This window comes from Taudactylus pleione, unplaced genomic scaffold (genome assembly GCF_031769625.1).
Source record: "Taudactylus pleione unplaced genomic scaffold, aTauple2 ptg000192l, whole genome shotgun sequence".
Classification (NCBI taxonomy): Eukaryota; Metazoa; Chordata; class Amphibia; order Anura; family Myobatrachidae; genus Taudactylus; species Taudactylus pleione.
Window position 1 is genome coordinate 1,816,298 of NW_028284594.1, and position 26,843 is coordinate 1,843,140.

The window sequence follows — 26,843 nt, forward strand, 5'->3', positions numbered from 1 at the left end:
TAATGGGGTTACCAAGTGGCTAAACCTCCCCACTCTCAAATGCTTGACTGTAACCATCTCACCAAGAAGTGGCTACAACCAGAGGGTAGATTTACTAAAGTTTCTAAAAATTAAAAGTGGAGGTGTTGCCCATAGCAACCAATCAGATTCTAACTATTATTTCTTTACTGCATTCTAGATAATGATAGACATAATCTGTTTGGTTGCAATGGGCAACTTGTCTGTTTTTATAAGCTTTAGTAAATATACCCCAATGACTCTAACAGGACCACAGATTGTGGAAAGGGCCATTATGGACAAAATCTACGGTTCCTGTCTGCCGTCCTGCACAAGTGGGTGTGTCACCGCGATCATGAAACTGTAGACCAGCTTGTGGAATTGGTGGAGAGGCTTGTGGCGGCTAAGGTACTTTCCTGATCTATTCAAGTTGTATCTGAGGCTCTCTAATCTACACCACACTTGTTCATGTTCAGCAGTCAGCACAAGCTGAGGCAGTTAAAGATGGCCTCTTCCTGTCTGCCTGCCTGCCTGGCTCCTAATAAGCTCTCAGCCTCAATCACATTAGGCTTAGCACCAGGGGTCAGAAGAGAATGTGTTGAGCTCCTCCAATCAGGCCATAGCACATGTACAGCTGCCTCCTAGGTAATCATAAGAAACACAACATTGTTCAGGGGATGCGTGGGCACACCTTTAACATTCAAAAGTGCCACACTTACCCTTAAATTGCACTAAAACATTTAAAATAAAGCATTTTATCAAAGTTAAATACTCCAGTCTACAGAAGAAAAAATCTGCAGTCAGCAAGTGGTACAGGTTATAACGAATAAATCTGGCAATGAAGCAGAAAGGAGCTAGGTTAGTTGGCAGACACCCATAGGCATGGGCTCATAGGGCCATATGGGGCTTCAGAGCTGCCTGTTGCCTATCGCTTCCGTATAGTGACAGAGCAGCAGGAAGGGCCACCCCTGTTGTTTTGTCAGTGTAACCATTGGGCCTGCAGACTTCACCCTTCCAGTAACCCGTCAGATGCAGCAAAACAATCCTTCTGCCCACCCCCTCCCTGGCTCCTGATGGAAAAGGGGATGTCAACTTCTGCGGGCAGTGTATAACTGACAGGAATACTAAGATGCGCTGGACATTAGGCGATGATCTTCTCCGCTTAATGGATAATTTGGCCCTGTAGGGACTAGAATGTTTTCTGTATGATAAATTCCTGCATTTACAGATATGCCCAGCTATCGTGCCATGCATAGCGCAAGATGTGCGTCCTCGAGAGGATATGCGCACTGCATGCACGGACGCGCCTCCATAGGAATGCATGGTGCAATCACAGTGTATCCCATAGTGTACCGTAGCATATGCAATCACTGGGAATCACGGGGCGATATGTGCGCACGTTTGTGGAGCGATCAGCCACAATGTTACTGGGCGTATCTGTAATACTGAGCAGTCAGGGCTACAATTCATTTGATCTTAGGAGCTGATTCAGACCCGCTCGCTAGGATGCGATCGCTCGTAGCTGGCCGATATTTGCAATCTGCGCATGCGTATGCATCGCAATGCACGTGCGCGAACCAGTGCGAGCGCTCGGGAAGCGATCGGACGTTGCGCATAGACAGCAGAGTGAGTGGCAGGAGAAGCCGTTGGTGAGTGGTGACAGAGGCAGTGCACTAGAAACGTGGGAGTGGAGGTGCGAACGCAGGCGCGCCTGATAGTCCAATGCCATTTCAGAGGCGTGCATAATGAAAAGGCAGTGTCACAGTACACGTCGCTCAACTGAAGTGATCACAGTGCTTGTGGCAGGGTATAGTCAACCTCAATCGCTGCGATCGCATGCGATGGTGCTCGATGTACCAGTGGTTTCATGCACTTCAAGGAGATGACGTGCGCAAGTGGGCGTCTTATGAATAGCTGGTGGGCGTCTGCATACAAAAAGTGATAAAGTGATCGCATGCCAAGACATTGAGGGGGCGTGCTAATGCCTTGGCGTGCGATCGCCTGCCTTGCTGGGCGTGTGCTGGATTTGCATATGCAGAGTGCGAGCGAACGCATCTAGCGAGCGGGTCTGAATGAGCTCCTTAGTTCTTTGACATAGGGAGAGATTTATCAAATCTTAGAGAGAGATAAAGTGGAGAAGTATCCCATACCAACCAATTAGCTCCTCATATTACAGTGTCAGACAAGCAATTACAGAAGCTGATTGGTTGCTATTAGCAACTTCTCCACTTTATCTCTCTCTAAAATTTGATGAATCTCCCCTATAATTTTTTCATGTTTCATTTGTTGTCTAAAACCACACCCATATTAGCCAGTGGTAGGACTAGGCTACTTAACCATACCTATCAATGTTTGTAAATGTCAGACCTGGCAGTGTCATTCAGCAGATTGATGTTTTCAGATATCTTCATGCAGATGGTAGGAGTTGGATTCCTGTAAAGTGACCATAGGAAATATTATGAAAATGGTATTTTTATTCTTCACATTTGTCTCTTATTCTTTAGCTAATAGTCATCTCTTTCAGGGCAAGATTTATCAAGCCTTGGAGAGAGCTAAAGTGCCAACCTATCAGCTTCTGACATTTTCCAGACTGTTGGCCTGATTTCAGATCCGCATGCAAATGCCATCATTGCAGCTGTGATTTCTCATTTTGCAGAGTGAATCCTCTGTGTGTGTGTGATTGCAAAACAATCGCTGCGCATGCACAGTAGAGGTTTCACGCATGTGCAACGGCTAGTTATCGCTCAAACTGCATAAATATAGGCATTGGGTATGGATCGTTATCAGGCCCTGTGTTTGAAAAATGACAAAAGTTGATTGGTTGGTACTTTGGGCCTGATTCAGATCAAGACGCTCTTTGAGAGCGCTCGCTCTGAATCAGGGCGTCCCTTTCTTTTTTTAAAGACGGCTTCCTGGCCGCTCGCATAGCTGTGGGTGAGCACCCACAGCTTATGCGAGCGGCCAGGTGATGGTCGCGATGGTCAAGACCATCGCGACCATCAGGCTTGCGACGAGACCCTTGTGGTAGGGTCTCGTGGCCGCAAGCCCCAGTGAACTTCCTGCTCTAATAGAGCAGGAAGTCCACCTACTGACATCACGAGTGATGTCAGTAGGGCCACCCACAAAGGGCAGGCGTTCCTTCAGGAACGCCTCCATTTGTGTATCCACCCCCCGCCCGCCTACAAAACGGGGAGAGCTGTCGATCAACATCGACAGCCGCCCCTTTTGTAGTGAGTCCCGGAGCAGAGAAATTCTCTCTCGCTCTGGGGCTCGCGCATGCGCAGTGGGGGACCATCGACCCGCTTGCGAGTGCTGAGCGCTCGCGAGCGGGTCTGAATCAGGCCCTTTATCTCTCTCTACTTTAACTCCAAAGGTTTGATACATCTCCCCCATAGTATGTTAACATAAACTCCATTATGTGGAGATATGTGGTTTCAAAACTGCCACACATTTGCCCTACAGTCAGATTTATTTATTGAGTGATTTGTGTCTGAGTCAGAGTTATACGCTATTGCACAATAGCTGCATCTTTGAATGCAGCCACTGTGCAATAATATGCTAATGCCACAGGAGGTGTCTTGTGTAAATAGACATCTGCCGGCTTCTGTGATTCACAGCTGCGAGCTGGGCACTGCGAGCGAGCAGGAGATCTGCACATGTGCAGTACAGATCCTGTGCATGTGGAGACCTTCAAATATCGGAGTTGTACGCAAACCATCGGATTTGCGTACAGCTCTGAAACAGGCCCTTGGAGTGTCCAAATTCAAATTTCCAGCAATATGGTACAGTTCTGAATCCCCTAAACAGAGCCGGATTAAGGGCCACATGGGCATAGGGTTGAAAATGTTCAAGGACCTATAGTGAGAAGTGGAGGAGGTGTGACCAGTGCTGTGTGGGTGCGTGGTCAGTGCCATGTGGGGAGTGACCAGTGCTGTATGAGCGTGGTCAGTGCCATGTGGGGTGTGACCAGTGCCCCAATGTCTCCCTAAATACATAAAAATTGAAATATAGCATTATTTTGTGAGAAAACTAGAAAATATTACTTATGATTTATGGTCAACTGTGTGGTCAGCTTTTTATGTAGCGACCTAAAGCTGTAGATCCATCCACCCCATTCTTAAGCTGGCCCTGGCCCTAAATCGTATGTGGTTTAATAGTGCTTCCTTATTCCTTTAATTAATAATAGTGTCCCCTTTATTGATTTTGTTAAAAATGTCCTATTTTTGTCATTATTATATATAGTATATTTGCCAAATATTTAGCATTTACAAGAATTACTTCATAAATGCTTCAAATTTCATGTCAGCAGAGGCATTAATATGTGATCCTGCTGAATGGTGTCCCTATTTGACTTGTAGTGTGATTATAATAATTCATGAAGTCACTCCAGTAATCTCAATGTTCAGTCTGTTTCTTTAGGACCTGTAATAAATCCCGAGCAGTTAACACATTGATACATTAAAGTTTTATCAATTTATGACGTTTTTATATTCTTCAGATCCGATACCATTTTTCAATAAATGTTAAAAATGCTTTCTACTGTCAGTTAACAGACTATTTCCTTAAACATTTCAATATTCTTCCTCACAGTAGTTTATCACACACAAGCCCATCCCCACTGTGCTGACTTAATATCTGAGGGAGATTCCTGATGTTATAGCACAAGCTGTTGTTAGCCTTTACTGTTTTAGTCATTCTTTCTTTCAGCACCTGAGTCCTAGCCTGTATGTGATGAGTAATAGGATGGAGGTTCTCTGCTAGTGGTGATGTCCACAGAAGCCATGTGATGCTTTTGCTGGAGCAGCAGCTCTCTAGCTGTCTCCTTTCTTCTGTCTCCGGCTGTCATGGCGACTGCCAGCAATCTTACTCCCACAAATTGCAGCTGGTGGCCTATTTCAGCTATAGAGAATGATGCAGGGAAGACAATTGAGGGTGAGAAAGATTCTGAAGCCTCTAACCCCAGCCTCAAATCTAAGGACAGGCTGGTTTTGTATCACTGGACACAATCCTTCAGCTCGCAGAAGGTGAGGGCATGCACTGACTGTATAAACGGCAGGGTCCATTACCATGACTAAAACAGCATCACTTTAATCACAAGCTGCAATAATATGCATGGTTTCTGTCAGTATATGTGGTAAAAAAAATGCTGTAAATGCATTATATAAATATATATATATATATATATATATATATATATATATATATATATATGCATTTTCATTGCTGCTAAAGATGCTTATGTTGCATTAAACAGGGGATGCCCTTTCATCTATTTCCTTTACTGCAATTGTTTATTATTGTATTCATTTATAGATCTGACTGCAGATTACATACTATAAATTGTACCATCTGTAAAAGCATCAAGGACACGTGCATTATGAAAACAGTTTTTTCTATGCAATTTCCTAATCTGAGTTAACATTGTGTTTTTTGTTTTATCTTTTTATACTGTTACTGCAATTTATTGTTCTACTTGACTGAAACATATAAATAGCATAGTGGAAAGATCAAAGCATTCTCTCCTGTAGGGCTATGCTTAATAAGGCAGTAAGCTTGTCTTATTTTTTGCTTCTAATATACTATTTAACATGTATACTGTTCCTCTTTTTCAAAATATGAAAACAAATTGCAAAAACCATTTGCCATGTATAATGATGAGGGGTTTCTGAGACTTTAATATAAATGGTTGACCCTTTTGACCTCGTTTTCTGTACTGACTAAAAATGTCATGCTATAGTAAATCTTTTCACTAGCATGGGATATATAGGCGTCACCATATCTGCCCCCTCCCCCTTCACGTACAATGATACCTTATTGCGATCTTCCAAAACAAGCACTGTGACCAATGTATTAGGCCTCTTATACCTAGGCATTGTTTTAATGCATGGTCTCAAATTCTACTAAAAGAGCTTTGATTCTGATGTCTAAAAGATAATGTGAGCAAATATAATTGACAAACATTCACCTTGAAGCACTCCAATTTCCATATTGCCTGCAGCCTTCAGACAGTGAAATGCAATAGTGTTTAATGGAATGCTCAGTGCATGTACACTGTGCTGTAGGGAAGCTTTGATAACTTGCTGTTACATTGTGAGGACTAAGGGCCTGATTCAGAGCCTCTCGTAAGCGGCCGCTCATTCGCACAACTGCGCATGCGTATGGGTTGTAATGCGCATGCGCAAACCAGTCATTGCGGTCGGAAATCGAGCGCTCGCAAAACAGCGAGGGGCTGCTAATTTGATTGACAGAATGTACCGTTTGTGGGTGGTAACAGGGGAAGGTGCTTGAAAACGGGGGAGTGGAGACCCGTACGCAGGCGTGCCTAACGGTAAAAAGGGCGTTTAATGGGAGTGCATAATTAGTTAAGGAGCGTCATCGACCATGTCACATGGTTGTCTTTTAGCCTGAACTGCTTGCAGTGATTGCGGTAGGAAAAACCTACCACAAGCACTGCGAGCAGTTCAGATTCCATTCGATGTACCCGATTAATCAAATAAATACCGGAGATGAAGTGTGTTGCGAACGGAAAAGGGGCGTCTTTACAAAATAGCGAGCGCATTTTTCGTTCGCTCGCTCAGACATAGAGGGGTCAACAACGCAATGAGCGAGCGCACAATTTAAATAAACGGCCCCTTTTTTTGAACGACCGTCCGCATATAGCTTCCGGGTCTGAATCAGGCCCTAAGTACAAGTTCTCTCTAATGCCGGGTACACACTAGACTATATATCGTCTGATCCGATGGATCGGACGACATATAGGGCACATCGGCCAGTGTGTACCCATTATGTCGCTGATGATGCGCGCTCCCATGCGTTGTCATCGCCCGTTGAACCCGCATGCAGGAGCAACGGGCAATATCGTCAGCGGGGCCATGCTGCCGTATGCAGTATGGCCCCTGTTGTCGCGCTACTGCTCCAGGCATTGGCAAGCGTGTACGCACTTGCCAATGACGGCACCCTGCCGGGTCCCGTCGTTAACGAGGTTGGTATACATATACATACCGGCCTTCAGACTTTTATTTTTCTATACGACCCCTTAAAATCACAGACATAAGGCCTGATACAACGGCCTGCATCTGCCTCTTTTGCTAGTCGCCCGTCTGCGATTTTATGCAAATTCTGCTACAAAGCCCTTCCCTGGTGTACATTTGGTGTGTACAAATGTGCAAAGGACTGAGACACTCATTAGGAGCGTCTGTAGGTGTTGTAACACCGCCTGGTGCATCTTTAGACACTACCATCGGTTGCACCATCGAAACTTGCACCAGCGCTATGGCAGGTGCAGATTTTGTGCCTGAGTATGGTCTTCAGATTTAACTATTGAGTGTCAGTGTTTACTAAAACACTTCAGCGATAAGCCCGCAACACTCCCATAACACGCCCATAAGACAGACACTCCCTGTGCATCTGTTTGGCCACCTCCCAGTCATCACCAGGGAATACCCAGCTTGGTATGGTCACCGATTGGATAACCTTTGATGGTTCCATTGGTGGTTAACCGTCAACTGGGAACCATCTATGTTTTGGCCAATCGATGGTCATCCCTGCTCTATTACTCACCGAGCTAATTAGAGAAGGGGCAGGGCCATGTGGGTTGCATCAAGGGACAGAACTAGGAGAGAAAGTTAAAAAAAAAAAAACATTGCAATGCTCTGTGCCATTAATGGTGGAGAACCACTGGATCTATTCTATCAATGGCAAATCCATCGGCCTTTGGGGTTAACCGTTGATGGTTAACCATTGAAGGTCGATGGCCATCTCTACACCAGACATTTCTGATACTGTGCATCTCAATCGCAACAGCACCTTTGTGCGTACACTCAACATCGGCATTACTTGCTGCTCTGAGTCAGGACCATAGGTGGTTGTTTGATAGTGTTTTTCTGTTTTATGTTTTAATAAACGTTATACCTTTTATGCAGGTATTATTTATGCGGTATATTTTCTGTTAGTTGCTTTTCTTTTTACCCTTGTATGTCTGTAGAATAAACAATGCATGGATTTGCTGACTTTGTAAGGATTGTCTATCTTGCTTTACTATTCTGTAGCTCCTCATCACGTAGCATTGCCTATTTTGCCCAGTATAACCTATGTAGTGCACCCAAGATGGCTACCTCACCTGGTACCTTCGTAAGTAGGAAGAATAATCCATAGACCTGATGCCCCAGAATTGCTACCTCACCTCAGTATTATGTTCATGGTTTCTGTATTTTATGCAAATCTAAACATCTTTATTATGGGCCTGATTCAGCACGGATAACAATTGCGATTGCAGCTGTGTAGTCGCATGCATTGAAGCTGCGAAAATATGCTAATGTCTGCCACCGCTCAGCCAGTATAGAGACACCCACTACTGCTTTCTCACATTTGTAATACCTTGCAGTCCTGCATATACATCGGTACCATCGGAGAACATCGGGCCGTCACGCACAATTACAGCAGATCTTACCTGTCAGAAATTGCAAGAATCCAATGGGAGTACCTGCAACAAAGATCCTATACTCACTTGATCCTTGCGCTGGTCTCCGTAGCATCCAGGGGGATCTTTGCAAAACAAGAAAACGATTACATGAAACCAAACGGACAAGTATTGGTATGTGTCTTGTCACACATACCAATACTACACGAATGCCAGCTGACGGGACATCACGGGGTTTCCCATGTCACGCCAGCCAATCAGAGGCCGCTTCACATATATCGGCCTCTGATTGGCTGGGGTACACGTGGGTTACAGTGTGGGGCTGGTTAGCCTTTTGGGGGGGACCCTACGTAATTGTTTTCCTAAAAATTAACTCTAAAAACACAGGAATCTTTTTTTTTTTTTTTAAATGAACCCTTAAAATATAAAAAAACAAACAAGCAGTTACATATTTCACTGATATGTGCAGCCTGCTTGTTCGGGAGAGAAATTTGGGCAGGGAAATCTGGGTTGCAAAATGAACAGGATCGACCAAATACCCCCATCAATCAAAACGATCCTGTCAAAACCAGGAGCTTGGTAAATTCCAGATTTTTAAAGTGAAAAAAATGTCGTTTTTTGATCCTATCCGAGTTGAAAAACGGGACACATCGTGACCAACATGAATTTTAGTAAATTTACCCCCTTGAGTCCTTTTGGAGAAAACTGCTATATAAGTACAAATATTCTTATTATATTAGAATGGCAAATTCATATATATTAATATTATAAATGAAACTTATTTTCATTGGACAATTGGTAGAGCGTGATGATGGAAAGCTTATAGGGTACTTTATTATAGTAACCTGATGTTTTTCTATGGTATTCCGTGATGTGTGTAATAAATAAAAAAAAAGAGATGACTTTCTACATCAGGGTCCATAGGGTATCCACAGGATACCTTGGGGTATTGGTGATGACATCAGGCATCGGGCACCACAGAGTTAATTTTCAGCCTCCCAGGGTGCACTGGGGTCCCTCTCCTATACCCCGCCCCCTAGCCAAGGCAATCAGTTTCGTCGGTGCCTGGCCAGGAGTCGGATCACCTTCTACACAGTGGGACTGTTAATAGCCCTTGAAGCTTTTTAAAGGCAGCTGTGGCTGCACACTAGAGCAGAACAGCATAGACAGTCTGTATAGACGTCCATGCTGTCGCTCCTTCACCCCTCCGGACCAGAACGCCAGTACCGATCCGGGGATGCTGGTGGGGGTCTGGGGTCACGGCTAGCGGTGACCCCGGACCGCCCGGACTGTGGGACTGATTCAGACCCGCTCACGAGCGCTGAGCGCTCGCTAGCGGGTCGACGTTGGCCAAGTGCGCATGTGCACGAGGGAGCTGGCTCCATCGTGCGCATGCGCAAGACCCGCATAGCGACGGCCAAGCCGTTGCTATGGGTCTCGCACCATAGGGGGCGTTCTGTCGATGTTGAATGACAGCACGCCCCCTTTGATGGGCGTGCCGGGGGCGTTGCTGCCCAGACGGAGGCGTTCCCATGAGAACGCCTAGCGTATGGGGCCGGCCCCACTGACATCACAAGTGATGTCAGTGGGAGTGCTTTTGGCTCTGATAGAAGTACTCCAGGGCTTGCGGCAACGAGACCCTACCACAAGGGTCTCGTCGCAAGCCCGATGGTCGCGATGGTCCATCTTTTTGGCCACTCGCTATAGCTGTGGGTGGTCACCTACAGCTATGCGAGCGGCCAGGGGGCCGCTCTAAAAAACCAGAGGGCCGGCCCTGATTCAGAGCGAGCGACCTGTCAGGGCCTGTGGCCGGATCCAAGGGGACAGGTAAGCGGTAGGTACCGCGGAGGTGCCCGCTGGAATACACAGTCCTGAGTCCCCAGGCAGGGGGCTCCCTGGGGAGTGGCTGCGAGTGGAGCCAGGTACTAACCTGCGCTTCCACATGCCCCAGGGACAGCGGGCTGCAGCAGAGCGGACAGACTCCAGCGTCCCTGGGGTTAAATGCATGCCAGGGGAGCACGTCTTCCCTGTTCACAGCAGGCGCCTCCTCTGCTGCACAGTGCCTCTCCACAGCGGTTTGGCAGGCTGTGTCAGCGCTCCTCCCTGGGCCCGCCTCCTCTCTGCTCCTCGGCGGCCATTTTCTTTCATTAGGAAGTGACAAACGCTGCTGGATTCTGGAAGGTGGCTTAGTGGTTCGGGTCCCCCCGCATACCTCTCCTCCTATAAGGTCAGAGTATGCAGCGCTGTTTCCTACCAGGCTCTGTGTCTGAATAGTTGATCACAGTGCTAAGAGTGCAGGGCTTGTTTTCTGCATTGTATGTGACTTAATGCTAGCGCTGTCTGCCTGTACTTGCACTTCTGAAACTGTCAGCCATTTTACTATCCCTGTCCTTTTTCTGCTAAGGCCCTTGCGGTGCAGTCTTGCAGGGTGTACATTGCTTCACAGTAAAAAATATTTGTCTGTGAAGGGAGTCACATACAGCTCTGTTACACTCACCATGTCTGGGAGTGAACGTGATTTTCCTCTTCAGCTAAAGTGTACCACATGTAATGTACCAATAGCGGAGGGTGATGGAAACACTGAGGGTTTATGTAGGGCATGTTATTTACTGTCACGCCCAATTTCTGTCACTGCGCCAGTACAGGAACCGCCCTGGGCTTGTTTTGCTAAGGCACTTACAACCCTTGTGGGCCAGCTGGCGACGCCCCCTTCGTTTCCCCAAATTGGGTTATCACAGCAGTTGGTAGTGTCATCTCCCATGCAGGGGTTCCCCAGGCAGCTGATGGTACCCCATTGTCTCCCACTTTCGCCCCCCCCAGGTCTCGCAAGAGCCTGCGTGGGTGAATTCACTGTCCAATACGGTACAGCACCTAATGGACGTTTTGCAGGGGGAGTCATCATTGAGGCCTGCTAAGCGACCTTTAGTGTCTCAGACGACTCATTATGATGAGGATGACATGACGTCTAATGACGGAGAGATTTTTTACTTTTCAGACCAGGAGTCCCCCAGTACTAAGGAGTCTAAGTAAAATATACAGTATATACAAGGCCTTATATGGGCAGTCCGTGCAGCCTTGGCCAAATCCAAATATGCCTTCTTTAAGGATATTAAAGGTGATGCCACTGTATTTCCTCTATCTGGTCAGCTAGTGGATCATTTAGAGGAGGTGTGGAAAAATCCGGGTAAGCGGTACCAACCTGGGCTGATAGCTTGGAGACGTTTCTAGATGCTGACTCGTCACCTGAGCAGGTGGAGTTAGTGGGTAACCTCAGAGACACGGCTACGTACATTAATGAGGCAGCCTTAGATATTGGGCTCCTCACTTCTAGAATCTCCTCAGCAGCAGTGGCGTCTCGCCGCACCCTATGGTTGCACTCTTGGAAAGCGGACGCAGATTCCAAAAAGGGATTGGAATGCTTGCCCTTTAATGGACAGGTCCTGTTTGGCCCTGATCTGGACAAAATTGTGCCCACTCTGGCAGCAGCTAAGTCTGTGTGTCTACCATCGGCAACAGTCCCATCAGGGTCTGGTACTTCGTCCTTTCGGCCCTATAGGGCCCAGGGTAAGTCCAAAGTACAGTCCTTTCCTAGGCAGGCAGGGGCCAAGAAATCTGCCAAGCCAAAGAAGCAGACCTGGAGTACAAGACGTCCTACTCCCAGTCGTTCGATAAGCCTTCAGCCTGACGGGATGGGCCGCCCCTTGGGGGACCCCAGAGTGGGAGGCTGGCTTCTTCAGTTTGCCCAGTGCTGGTGTCTCACAACAGTGGACACTTGGGTAAGAGAAGTGGTCTCTCAGGGGTACGCCATTCCGGCAGAGGCCTCCCAGCCAATTTTTCACCACGGGCCTTCAGTCAGACCAAGACAGGACCCGGGAATTCTGGAAGGTACTCCAATCTATGCTCCAGGCTGGAGTTATAGTGCCGGTCCCGTTGTCCCAGAGAGGATCGGGGTATTACTCCAATCTTTTATTGGTACAGAAACCCAATGGGTCTTACAGGCCCATCCTCAACCTCAAAGCACTCAACAAATTCTTGAGGGTTCCTCGGTTCATGATGGAGACCCTGCGTTCCATCATTTTGGCGATGGAGCCTGGGGATTTTATGGTGTCGCTAGATATTCAGGATGCTTACCTGCATATTCCCATTGTCCCAGCACACCAGCATTTCCTCAGGTTTGCAGTAGGAGACCAACACATCCAATTTCAGGCACTGCCCTTTGGTCTGGCCACAGCACCTCGAGTGTTTACCAAAGTCATGGCAGTCATGGCAGCCCACCTGCGGATGCAGGGGGTCCGCTTGTTGCCCTATCTGGATGACCTTCTGCTGTTGGCCCGGTCTCCAGAGATCCTTCAGCGCCATCTGCAATTGACAGTCTCTGTGTTGCAGGCTCATGGCTGGCTGATAAACTGGAAGAAGTCATCCCTGGTGCCATCATAGAGGATGCTCCATCTCGGAGCCCTGTTGGACTCCCAACATCAGAGGATAGAGGAAAAGATCTCTGCATTACAGGCAAAAGTATACAGTTGCCTGCAGAGTCGCCGGGTGTCTATTCACTCGGCGAAGAGGTTACTGGGATCCATGGTGTCGATGTTCGACATGGTGGAGTTTGCCCAGTTTCACTCCAGACCTCTGCAGAAGTTGATCCTCTCCAGATGGAATGGGTTGCCCCACCAGATAAAGACACAGACAATGGTGCTGTCACTGGAAGTACGTCTGTCATTAGCCTGGTGGCTGCAGACTACTCACCTGAACAGGAGGCGCCCCTTTTGGATTGAGAACTGGGTCCTTCTGATGACGGACGCCAGTCTCCGAGGTTGGGGAGCAGTGTTGGATCCACACTTCTTCCAGGGAAGGTGGACGCCAGCAGAATCTGCGCTTTCAATCAACATATTGTAACTAAGGGCAGTATTCAAAGCTTTCCAACAAGCAAGACATTTCCTCCACGGAAAGCCCGTGCAGGTGCAGTCGGACAACGCCACTACGGTGGCTCACATAAACCGCCAAGGAGAAACTCGCAGTCAGGTGGCCCTGACAGAGGTGTCTAGCGTGGGTGGAAGGCAATCTCCCTGCCATCTCGGCAGTGTTCATACCAGGAGTCCTCAACTGGGAAGCAGACTTTCTCAGCCGTCAAGACGTGCTTCCAGGAGAGTGGTCTCTTCACCAGGAGGTGTTTCAGCTACTGGTGAACAAGTGAGGCCTTCCAGAGATAGACCTCATGGCCTCCTGACACAACAACAAGCTTCCTGTGTACGGGTCAAGAACAAGAGACACAGAGGCACTTCTGGTAGACGCTCTGTTGGTCCGGTGGACCTTCCAGTTTGCGTACCTCTTCCCTTCGTTCTCTCTTCTTCCTCAAGTGATTCGCAAATTCAAGCAAGAACGCGGCACGCTCCTGCCAATAGCTCCAGCGTGGCCCAGACAGCACTGGTACTCAGATCTCAGGAGCCTATCCATAGACGCTCCGATGCGGTTGTCTCTACGTCCGGACCTGTTGTCTCAAGGTCCTTGCCGTCACCCGGACATGGGCCATCTGTCTTTGATGGCGTGGCTATTGAGACTGCCCTCTTGAGGTCCAGGGGTTTTTCCAGCTCTGTTGTTAACACCATGCTCATAGCTCGGAAACCGTCTTCTGCAAGAATTTACCACTGAGTGTGGCATACTTTCTTTGAATGGTGTCAACATAGAGGCTTTGATCCGCAGGTTTTTAGGATACCCAGGATTTTGGCTTTCCTACAAGTGGGCTTAGATCACGGTCCTCGCCTTGCTTCACTGAAGGTGGAGGTTTCCGCCCTCTCAGTGTGGTTTCAGCGTAGGATTGCTACACTTCCTGATGTCCACATTTTTATGCAAGGTGTACTTCGCATACAGCCTCCCTTTGTTCCACCTGTGGCTCCTTGGGACTTGGCTGAGGTCCTTAGGGCTCTCCAAGGACCGCCATTTGAACCACTGGGCTCAGTGGATTTAAAATGGCTCACAGCTAAGACTGTGTTTCTACTGGCCATTGCCTCGGCCAGAAGAGTGTCAGATTTGGGGGCTCTTTCATGTCGCCCCCCATTCCTAATTTTACACAGGGACAGGGCAGTGCTGTGCACTTGCCCTGGGTTCCTACCTAAGGTGGTATCTAGTTTTCCACATCAATGAGGAAATTATAGTACCGGCCTTAATTCCTCCGACCTATCTGCTGGTGAGGCCTCCTTGGATGTGGTACGGGCTCTTAGGATTTAAGTTGACCGTACCAGTTCATTTAGGAAATCAGACTCTCTGTTTGTCCTCTATGGTTTCCATAAGAAGGGTTGGCCTGCTACTAAGCAAACCTTGGCAGGATGGATTTGCATGGCGATTTCTGAGGCTTACATTAATGAAGGCCTGTCTGTACCATTCTCTCTTAAAGCTCACTCTACCCGGTCTGTGGGTCCTTCATGGGCAGCTCGCCGTGGTGCCTCTGCAGTTCAGCTGTGCAAGGCAGCCACGTGGTCTTCTGTCCATACCTTTTTGAGGTATTATGCATTTGATACCTTTGCCTCTCAGGATGCTTCCTTCGGGCGGCGGATTCTCCTTCAAGCACAGGAGCATCCCCACCCTTAAATGATACTGCTTTGGGACATCCCCAAGGTATCCTGTGGATACCCTATGGACTCTGATGTAGAAAATAAGAGATATGGTAAGAACTTTACCCTTGTTATCTCTATTTCTATGAAGTCCATAGGGTTCCAGAGGACTCCCGCCCTGTCGCACCTGTACTGCAGAAGGGCTTTGATCTGGTCACCGTTTTTTCCGTCTTCTTCTGGTGACAATGTGATTCTTGTGTGTTCCAGACTTTCTTCTCTCTCTTTGTTCTCCTCCAGCCTATGGCTTGTTATGAAACTGATTGCCTTGGCTACGGGGCGGGGTATAGGAGAGGGACACCAGTGCATCCTGGGAGGCTGAAAATTAACTCTGTGGTGCCCGATGCCTGACGTCATCACCAATACCCCAAGGCATCCTGTGGAAACCTATGGACTTCGTAGAAATAGAGATAACAAGGGTAAGTTCTAACCATATCTCTTATTTTTAAGCAATTTAAAAACTTAAAATTTTATGTAATTTGCATACAAATCTTTCCCCCTTATTTATTGTATTAATAGAAGCTGAAAACAATTGTCTTGAAAACCCCTTTCCACCTCGCTATGGGGTCCACCTCCATGGAGGAGCCGTTCTGTTCCCTAGGCCGCAGCCTAGAAATTTGTCACCACATCACTGTCACTAGTTCCTAGTGAAGTGATAGGCTGCAGGACATACTTGCCTACTATCCCAGAATGGGCGGGAGACTCCCGAAAATCAGGTGGTACTCCCTGCCACCCGGAAATGTGGACAAGTCTCCCAGGGGCTGGGGCCACCAGGCCGCAGCCGCCCACTTCCAGAGTGAAGTGGGTGGCACAGGCAGCTGATGACGCAATTTGCGTTGAATCGCATCATTGTGGCTCCGCCCCCACTCCACAATGCCGCCATTGCATAGCGGGGGGTGGGGCTGCAATGACACAATTGTGTTATCACTCCCCCGACCCACCCCCTCCACTGAGCTTCGCCCATTGTGCCCCAGACCCTCCCACCTCCATCGAGCCCCACCCCCCACAGTGCCAACCTGGCTGCCTCCTCCCGGAGGAGCCAGCCAAAAGCTTCAGTATTGTGTGTTCAGTTCACAAAATGGCTGCCTCAACAGTTTTTAAGTAACCTATATGCTATAAGATGTCAGGAGCCAGGGCAGTAACTAAGGGTGTGCATCTGGTGCCGTTCCATGGCTCATGCTTTCAGAATCACTGCTGCGATGCCGCCGGAGCTTCCTTTAAACATTCTAGACAAGAACCCTGTAGTGTATGCAGCTGATTTGGAATGTCCTCAGGATGCTCCAAGTAAGCGCTGCACTTACTGGTGCAGCATGCGCCATCCCCTCTGCTCGACATAGTAACATCATGACATTGGGCGCTAAGGGTGATGGGGCCGGCACAGGGAGCATTTAACATACCTCCCAACTTTTCAACCCGGGGAGAAGGGACACTTGCGTGCTCCAACAAATATAGGGGCGTGGCCTATCCGCATGGGGGCTTGACCTCATGGGAAATGCTGGAATCGCATTTTCTTTATGCTGGGGGCAAAATATAGATATGTGACGTGCATGCAGAGCATCCGTGTGAGAGTGTCCTTCCCAGCTTCCTGCCCACCCGTGGAACACTGGGCCCGTGTAACAGTGCTTGGAAAACTGGACTGTCTAAATGATTAAAATATGTATTGTATATTAATAAAGCAGATTCATTTAGTTATTCATTTGTTGGTTTAAAACACATGAGAACTGGCAAAGATTTCAATATCTCTCTTGGTACCAATTTTAGACTGAAAGATCTCTTAATTACAGCATTGTCAACCTTCTGTTATATAAAGTAGGCACTCCCCATTGTGTTTGCTGATTGTTTAATGTGTATTGAATATTTTCTAAAAGCTGTGTGCTTCAGAGGCTTCCACTTTTATACTGAAATCAATGAAGTAGCTTAATTTAATAGCAACAATAGCAGACCACCCCAGGATGCTGTTATCATGGTTTTCTGCACATGAAATACAGTTGATCGATTATAATTCCATTTGCCTTCAGGGTTTTCATGGTAAATATCTGCCTATAACATGTGAAAAGATTTCCAACTCTAATCTGGTGATATGGATGATTGGGAGGAGGGCGATGGGGTTCAGTGTGTATTTTACCCAACATTAATAAATTACAAAACTTTACATTGGTTACTATTTACAAGTAGTTGCTAGTTTGTCATAGGCAGGACCGTTGACAGGGGGGGAATAAGTGGACACCCGTACCGGGCCCCAAGGTCCAGATGTGCCCCATGGACCGGACGGGCGCAACACGGGGCCGCGGACGGCAGACACTGTTCCAGCCGGCGGGTCCCACAGCGGTTGCCCAGCCCCAACTCCAAGTCCATTGAAGCCTGGCCCGGGCAGCGGTGGGCTCTTCCAGGTGGCTCAGCTGCGGCCTGACCTTTAAGCAACGCAGCGGAGTGACATCATAGGTCACATCGCCACACGTCAGGCAAAGCTGTGGTGTGAAGGGGATAGTAGAGGAATAAGGGCTGCGGAAGGGGAAGATGACTGGACCTGGATATGGAAGATGGTGAAGCGGGCATAGGAGGCTGATAGGGGCTGGGGGCAGAGGAAAGTGAATGTGGCTGGAATTAGAAGGTGACACGAGCTGGGGGCAGAGGAAGGTGATGGAAGCTGGAGGTAGAAGGTGACACGGGCTGGGGGCAGAGGAAGGTGATGGGGGCTGGTGGTAGAAGGTGACACGGGCTGGGGCAGAGGAAGGTGATGGGGCAGAAGGTGGCATGGGTTGGGGGCAGAGGAAGGGGGCTGGGGGCAGAAGGTGACATGGGCTGGGATAGAGGAAGCTGAATTGGCAGAGGAAGGTGATGGGGGCTGGGGGCAGAGGAACGTGAAAGGGGCGGGGGGAAGAGGAAGGTGATGGGGGCTTCTGGGCTGAGGATGGTGATGAAAGGCTGAATTTGAGGAAGGTGATGAGGGACTGAGAATTGCTGGCTGCAGACACCATCCCTCCTACCCCTGAGGCATCCACAGCACTGTCATCAAGACGACCTTGCAAGAGACGGTAGACAAGAACTACAGCCTGCATCATCAGTGACAGAGAGACAGTGTGGTAAGTCATAGTGTATTTTTACTGTATGTAAAGGCTGGCATATCCTCCAGTTAACATTCTCATGCTTCACATATCACACATGCAGGGGAGGGATGTGAGGGATCAGGGGTGGCGGTGAGAAGGTAGGGCCCCCAAAGACATTAGTGTACCAGGCCCTGAGATTTCTGTTGCCGGCTCTGGTCATAGGGAGCAACAAAAACATTATGGGGAGAAGACAGGGCTTGCTGGCAACTTTCAGCCTGGGGGGCAACACAAGCATTTGGTCCCAGCTTTTCTACCAGCAAACTGCGATGGAAAAATGAGTGTAACGAAAATCTTGCAGGAATGGTTTATGTAATGTGGGTGTGGTTTAGGTAGGTAGGAATTTAAATATAAAAGAAATCTTATGTCAAAGACCTATAAACAAATACAAAACCTACTAGCCCCAACTGACACATCAGGGACTATTCTATTGTATATACAATAAACACATTTAAAATCAGATGCCCAAGGGGTTAATTTATAAGTGTCAGGTTCTAACACTCAGTGAACCTTATCGTGTTAATGCCTGAAATTTAAAAGGGCAATTCTTTTACTAGCAAAGCACAGCTAGCAAAACACGGCTAGTAATAGTATTGCCCTTTAAAATTTTGGGCATTAACACAATCAAAAGCGCTGGGTTTAGAACCTGACACTTAGTAAATAAATCCCCAAATCTGACCGCCTCTCCTCACTCATTAAAATATTTATACCAGATTTAACTCCTCTTTGTTTAAAATCAGACCCCAGATTTCACCGACACAAACCTTATTAAAAGTGATGGTGCAAATCTATTCACCCTCCCTCCCTCCCTCCCTCCCTCCCTCCCTCACTGCAAACAGTGCCCAGACCTCAGATCTATGAGGCAACCCAACCATAGAACTCTGGGCCTGATTCAGACCCGGTCGCTCTGACAGAGCGCTCGCTCTGAATCAGGGCTGTTTTTTTTTTTTTGAGAATGGCCTCCTGGCCGCTCGCATAGCTGTGGGTGACCACCCACAGGTACAGCAAGCGGCCATGATGATGGTCGCGATGGTCAAGACCATCGGGCTTGCGACGAGACCCTTGTGGTAGGGTCTCGCGGACGCAAGCCCCAGAGAGATTTCGGCTCTAACAGACCCAGAATCTCTCCACTGACATCACTAGTGATGTCAGTGGGGCCGCCCCCAAATGACAGGCGTTCTCATGGGAATGCCTCTGTTTGGGCAGCCACCCCCCCGGCCCGCCCACCATACAGCATACTTACTCTGCTGTAGGGATGGCCATCGACCATAGTTTATTCCCAATCATTGATGGGTTATGGCCAGTGTCGAATACTTTTGCCATTGATGGGGGAGAACCAGATGGTTTCCCTCCATCGAGTCTATGCATAACCAATATTTTTTTTTTTTTTCACAAGGTGCCAGGACTCAGAGCATACATCTGCCCCGGCACCTGCGAAGCCCCATCCCCAGGTTCTGATTGGCCCATGGGCCAGTCACTCTCAAAACAGGGATGACCATCGGTTGTGAAACCATCGATGGTTATCTATTGAATAGTTTGTAACCATCGAAGGCTACTTGCTATTTTGCCATCTATGGTAACCATCGATGGTAACACAGCTGATGGCCATCACTACTCTGCTGCAGTAAGTCCCTCTTGTTGTCTAGTCCTCCTGCAGCCTTCCGAATTTTGATTGGTGGATGGCTCCAGCCATCCACCAATCAGTGTGGGGAGACATCCCACCACTGTGATTGGTGGATGGGACTAGAGACATCCACCAATCAGCATTCTACCAAACACAGCCGAATGCTGCGGCTTAATCACATGTATATGACAGGTGGCAGGGAGACAGAAGATGCTCCCCGGCCGCTCTGACTGTATGAATAACATAAATGGAGAGGTCGGGGAGCTTCTTCTTTCTGTCTCCTGGCTGCAGGGTTTGTGATGCAGCGTGCTGCTTCAGCCACCCAGCGGTCCCCTAACTTTAAAATTGTAGTGGCCTGGGGGGCAGATGTCTAATTTTTATGAGCAACAGGTAGAGCATTTCATTTTAGGCAAATGGGCATGCATACTGTAGGTGCGTGCCCACATTCTGTACAACCTTTAGTGGGATTGTGGGGTATATTTGCCAAGCCCGGTTTGGGCTTTAAATAGAAACCATTGGACATCGGCTGCGTTTTTACAATGGAAAATACAGCATTTACTAAGCAGCGGTTTTGCCTGTCATTGTCAAACCGCCGGCGATCTCCAGCAGTTTTTGGTGTCAAAAACAGTGGCGGTTTAGGGCTTTCTGATGGACTCAGCAGTCATATGCTCTAGTCAAACGGATAGAAACCACTGCTAAACTGCTGCCAAACCGCCCAAAACTTCCTGATACTTTACTATTGGTTTAAATCTCCCACATGCAATTGTGACATCACAAACCCCCTTAAAAACGCTGGAAACTGGATCAAACCGGTGTAATACTGTCCTGAGGTGCTTACTGGAGTTCTGTGGTGTTTAGAGGATTTTTGTTGCAATTCTGAGTGGAAGTGGATCTTGTGCTAATCACTATTGAATTGTTGTTTTGGGGTGTTTGTTGTATAATTTTTTGTATTGTCTGTTTTTTTTTAATGTCTTGTTAGTGTTGTTTGGGGTGTGCTTGGCTGTTGTGCTAGGGTTAGTATAGTTTTTCCTTTTAAGTGTTTGCCAGTCCTGTTTGTTCAGTCTCTTGTGTCAGTATGGGGGGGCAGAGGAGAGATAGGGGTGAGGAGGTGAAGGACCCAGCAGTGGTGGAGGAGCCTGAGGCAAAACAACATGTGGCAGAAACATTTGTTTTTCATATGAGGAAAATATGGCATTAGTGTCAGCAATTGTGCCGAGTTAGGACATGATTTTGTGCTGCAAGTAGGCAAGCGCCAACTGTGGAATGGCCATATAAGCATACCAAGATGCATTGCCGGAAAAGATTTGCTGATATAACGAGGAGGATGAAAGCAAAAATGTCAGAGGAACGGAAGGTGACACTTAGGACAGGTGGTGGCTCCCCTATTATTATTGATTTCACCGTATATGAGGAGCAGGTGATACGGTTCATTCCTAGACAGTTTGTACATGGCGTGAATGTCCATAATTCAGATGTACCCTGTCAGCTGCAGCAGCATGGTAAACTGAGTCTGAGTCACCCCCAAAGTGTCATGGGCACATAATTATATTTAGAGAGCAAAATTACTAAAAATATAGTAAATAATGGGTGCTACTCTAAGCTATTTCTCCAAGCTGCTGTAGGTAGGATAGAGTCAATCTCTTTAATATAGAGATATACAAAAAAACAGCACTAGAAACAATAGTAATTAAAATAAGCTAAACATTGTTTAATCTCATAAATAAGACATAATGAGATAGCAATAAAAAACCTATGTACTGTATAGAGCTGATATTAGGATAGATCAATGCAACCTTGGTACTGGAAAGAAATGTGCAGTTCTTGCATACCAATATGGTCCAGTGGGTAACAATAGTCCAGCTGTATAAAGTGGCAGCGATAGTGGAGGATCCTAATTAGCGATGGTCCTGGTCAGAATAGAAATCCAACGCAGTGAAATGGAATCCTTGGCCACGGGAATCATAAGCTGGTATTCCTAATCTGGATAATGTCCCAATAAATATAGAGAAGCTTCTCATAAAACTGTCCGGTGTCAAGGTGCAGCCACTAACGCGTTTCGCTGCTGTCATGCAGCTTATTCAAAAAGCTTGTTTGAAAAAAAGCTTATTTTAATTACTATTGTTTCTAGCACTGTTTTTATTTACATAACTATGTTTAGATTGTTACACTCCTTCCATTATTTTAAAACATAAAATATTAGCATCTCCTTGACTTATGAACAGGTGCTCTGTGTATACATCAACACGAAGCACATAGCAGTTTATTATTGTTGAAGTCAAATCCGCCTCTCTGAAGAAAGTCATTTGTTTGGGCGGTTTGTTCGGTGGTTTCCTGGTGGTTTCTGAAACCGCCGCTTATTAAATTCAGTATTCCTATACTAGAGAATGTAGAAAGAATCGATAGTGTGCCGATGTTCAATTGGTTTCTAAATTCGGGCTTTGCTGCGGTTTCCTGGCAGTTTGGGCTATAGTAAATCTGCAGATTGCATATCCGCAGGATTAATCTGGGAATTTGCAGACAAATTCACCCGCTGACTACATACTTCACGAGTGAATTGGGTGGTCCGGGCAGCTTGATGACACAATTTGATCATCGCGCCATGTCCCCATATTGCCCATCTGGCCCTCCCCTAGACCATCGTGGAGACCCTTGCCAAGAAGTCAGCAAGTATGAAACAAGCTAAACGTGCAAATTTGAACTTAGACAAACCATGTTACGATACAAGATGGGCAATTGCAATTTTTTTGAATGCAAGAGAAAAACAGCCTACTTTGCATGTAGTACACAAATAGTCATTTTTACCTACTATCCCTGAACTTCCAGGGGACTGCTCAATTTTTGATGAGTCCCGCGGACTCCCAGAAGAGTACGTTATCCTCCCACATCCCACCCACTTCCTAGTGAATTAGGAGAGATGGGGCTACGATGACAAGATTCTCAGAGAATCTCTGCACACCTCAACAGTGACCAGCTGCATCTGCCCTCTAGGAACATTCCCAGAGTTGAAGAAGTATGCGGATAATGTAAAACTGTTTCTTCTAGATGGATTTACTCCTAATTCTAAGGCTCATAAAGTGCTACAGGAATAGTACAGAGGAGTCTCATTGCAAGCATAGACCTAGTATTGGACTTCACCACCTTCCGTAAGGTGATAAAAAGTGGGAAAAAATGCTCCATGGCTAGGGCCACAGCAGCATACAAAGGGCCAAGGTGCTAGGGGCATTTCAAAACACGGGTTGTGAACATGCATTCATTAAAACATGTATTGAAAACACCACTATGCATGTGGTCAAGCTAGGATGTTAGAATGGGGGGAGGGGGGAATTTCTTCTCTTACATGGTTATCCTGGGCCATCCAGGCACAGGCATCTGTTACCAACCCCTCCCCCCTCTCCATGCCCACAAACCAGTAACCTTCCTTGCAAATATGCCCCTCCACCTCATGATTCCTTTTTACATTTCTTGTTTTTCCATATAAGTGTAAAATGAAGGCCATAACCTTACCCACATGTAATTATAAAGGCCCTTATCTGCCCAGTTCTACCCATTAGGACATGCAAAATTTTGCATAATACAGTCGTTACGTAATGCAAACGCCATGGTTTTTGCACAAAAAGAGAACAAAGCATCATAAAACACATATTGTGGGCCACATGATTTGTAAATGCCTTTATTAAGTTGTATTAAAGGGGTACAACACTAAATCAAGATTTATAAAAATAATAAAAAATTAAACCATTCCTTTCCATAAAGGGACAGTTTAGGCCACACCCTTGTTCAGCCAAAATAAAGTATGTTTCTAAACCACAGCCATTTTCGCTTTTTCAGTAGGCACCATCTCTGGAAGAGCTAAACTGTTGGCAAATATAATATGTAATGCACACTCTCGTGTAATCTGGATATTAACGTGTTAAAGACTTTATCTAATGAGAACTCCAGATGATAGTGACATGGGAGCCAAGGGGTGGGCATTTGCACCATATCCTGTTTTAAAGGGGGCACCATCTGGCAGCCAATGATGTTCAAGTCTCATTTTATGAGATTAGAATGAATTCCTAACAACAAAACAGGCATTATAATACATAATTGCTTGTAGATTTGCTCATCTAGTGTAGAAGACATATCAAGTATCTATAGCTTTTATGCAAAGAACATACATTATTAATAAACTTTATATAGGGGACTACGATTTGTAGAGAAAGAGCTGATGGATACAAACTGCAGTAAGACAGAGAGCTGCTGCAGAAATAGTTGGGGAGGGGAACAGCTGAGATACAGAGAGGTAAGGGAGAGTACTGTATGTTATTGAAAGTGAGAGGGGAGAGATAATGTCTGTTTTATTTATTATTAATAAGTAAGGATCATTCCCTTTGTTTCACCTTCTCCTGTCGTCATACATTCATCAGAACCTGGTTGTAGTTCTATTTTACTTGGGCTATGCCATTTGTCACGACTAAAAGCTGCTCAAGGGTCAGTGGCCACATGGATGAATAGCATGACACAAGCACATAGATCGCAGCTAACTATTGGTTCTCAACTCACAGTCCATTTTTAGCATCCATTGTAGGGACCAATTCAAACTTCCCTGCTTGTGTGCTAAGTGACTTAAGTGCTGAAAACAATTCAATTATAATTATTATTATATATGACCGTGGTTTAAACTTTAAAACCGTGTTTCCTCACTTATTTCTACTCGCGACCTTACGAGGTGGGAGCAGAAATAAGTAAAAGTAGCTCTTGCGATGTTGCACACAAGCTGATGATGTTTTCAGTCTGTACATGCGTCCAAGTTACACTGCGCATGCGTCCTGACGGTTGCTGCTCTAAGCCACAGAACAAATTTGGAGGAGAGCTGGGGATTACAGTGGGTGTTTCTGGGAGGTAACATGGGGGTGGCTAGCCAGACGCGGGTGTGTTGCATTCAGCAACTGCGTTTAAAGATGCAGTTGCACTGATACTAGAAGCCATTTTCAGAAGGAGATTTTGCACTTCCATAGGTTTGGTGCAATCTCCGATGGTGCAAGCGATGATGCGTCTAACACACACAGTGTCAGATTAGCACCGCAGCCAGTGGCCATTCAATCGGTAGCAGCATTAGCACACAGTTGCGGCTGAGATGCCACGCCTGAGGGTTGGTTTGTGTTGGAACAGGCATGGAAGGCTGAAGAGGAAATTTGAGAGGGATGAATGAACTTAGGTGGCTTGAGCCAGGACCTCCTCATGTACTTATGTGAGGAGGTAGACATACGGCAGTGGATGATGGGCCCCAAGGCAAGGACAACAATAGAATGGCTTCATTGAACAAAAGGTTGGAATGGAACTGTATATATAATACTGAATGGATGAGCAGAATCGGATTGAGACCGATGATGTTGGATTGAGTGCTGGATCGGTTTGAGACCGATGTTGATGTATTGAAGAGCTTGATGGATTTAAATCCAATGTTAAAGAATTAATGAACTTGATCGGTTTGGGATAGATGTTGAAAAATGTAAGGACTTCATTTATATGAGTCCGATATTAATGAATTGATTAACTTGATTGGTTGGGACAGATGTTAATGAATTGTAGAACTTAATTGATAAGAGTCCGATGTTGGAAACATCGGATGAGACCAATGGTTGGCGGTATCGACTGGAACCGATGGCGGCTGTAAGGACAAATCTCAGTGGTAAAATGATACTGGTGTGCAAGATGGTATAGGAGACTTGTTAACCCAATATAGGAACTGGATACAACGGACTGGAACCGTACAGATACAGAGTACCTGGGAGCACAGAGCTGTAAATTCAGCAGGAAGCGACATTTACTGGCAACAGAGGCCAGCCAGGAAATGGAATTTATAGGGGAGGATCCCCGGGGATTGGATGCTGCGATGAGCTGGTCTGGGTGCAGTGCTCTGATTGGGGGAAGAGCGTCAGGTGACAGGGCATCTCCATGCTCTCAGTGACAGGCAGGGCCGGCAACAGAAATCTTGGGGCACACAGATATCTCGCCCCCCCAACCCCTCCCCCACACAACCCACACATCCCTCCCAATACGTATACAGATATATTCCATAGACAAAAAACCTTACGGTTTCACATGTCCCATTAAGGCTTCTTAGACATGATCTGAAATTTCACAAAACCTAATGAATTTGTGCCACTCAAACTTAAAAAAGCAATGAAATTCCGATCATTAAGGCTGACGCCTTAATGGACGTGTTCCTTGCGCAATACAGATATGGTATGCCATCACACCCTGTGGTTAACTGCAGATTCAGCACTCTCACAGAGTGAGATTGCTGTCACTCACAAAATGGTGGAGCTGCTAATTCACAGAATTGTGGGGCGATTCAGACCCGGGCGATAAGCTGCACTCTCTCGCAGCTGTCAGAGGGCGGATATGCAAATGCCGTGATCGCACAGCCAGGCTAAAGGACGCCCTCTATGTCTTAGAAAGTAACGGCAGAGTGAACGCTCGCCAGTGTAATGATGTCCACTTTTCTTTCTTAGCACACGTCATCTACAGGAAGTTTATGATTAATCAGTAACATCGAGGGCCATCAGAGTTTCTCGCAGCCCTTAAGGTAGACTCTACCCCGCCACAAGCACTGCGATCACTGCAGGCTGAAATACAACCAGGTGACATGTACAATGACGCTTCCATGTTAATTATGCATGCCCAAAGAACGCCTGCATTCGCACATCCACTCCCCCATTTTCTAGGACCTTCCCATTACCACCCAGAAACGGCACTCTGTCACTCAAAGTAGCGCTCAGTCTTTGTGCTACGACCGCACGATTCCCAATTGCAGTGACTGGTTTGCGCATGCGCAGACAGGCGACAATCGCCCATAGCGGCTTAGTGTCCGGGTCTGAATCAGGCCCAGTGTGCTCACTGGAATACACACACACAGTCTATACAACTGAGGCCTGAGCAGAAGGTGGATGGGAGAAGAGACAGAGGGGTGTGGATGGGGACATAGGCGTGGAGAGGGGGGGGGAGATTAAGAAACACTGATGGGAAGGAGCCAAAGTGTTGCAGATGGGTGGAAAACAGTGGTGTAGATGGGGGGAAAACACTGGCACGGATTGGGAGAACAGAGCATC

At 46.9% G+C, this 26,843-nt stretch overlaps 1 protein-coding gene across 1 annotated transcript in view; it reads left to right on the forward strand.

The window, feature by feature from the left end:
- The first annotated feature begins 4,812 nt into the window (after window positions 1-4,812).
- The window catches only part of GDAP1L1 (ganglioside induced differentiation associated protein 1 like 1), a 107,502-nt gene continuing 85,471 nt past the window's right edge, over window positions 4,813-26,843 (forward strand). The window contains exon 1 of the mRNA XM_088476738.1: window positions 4,813-5,021. Within this exon, the coding sequence (XP_088332864.1) occupies window positions 4,842-5,021 (180 nt within the window). The 5' untranslated portion in view covers window positions 4,813-4,841. The remainder of the gene's footprint in view (window positions 5,022-26,843) is intronic.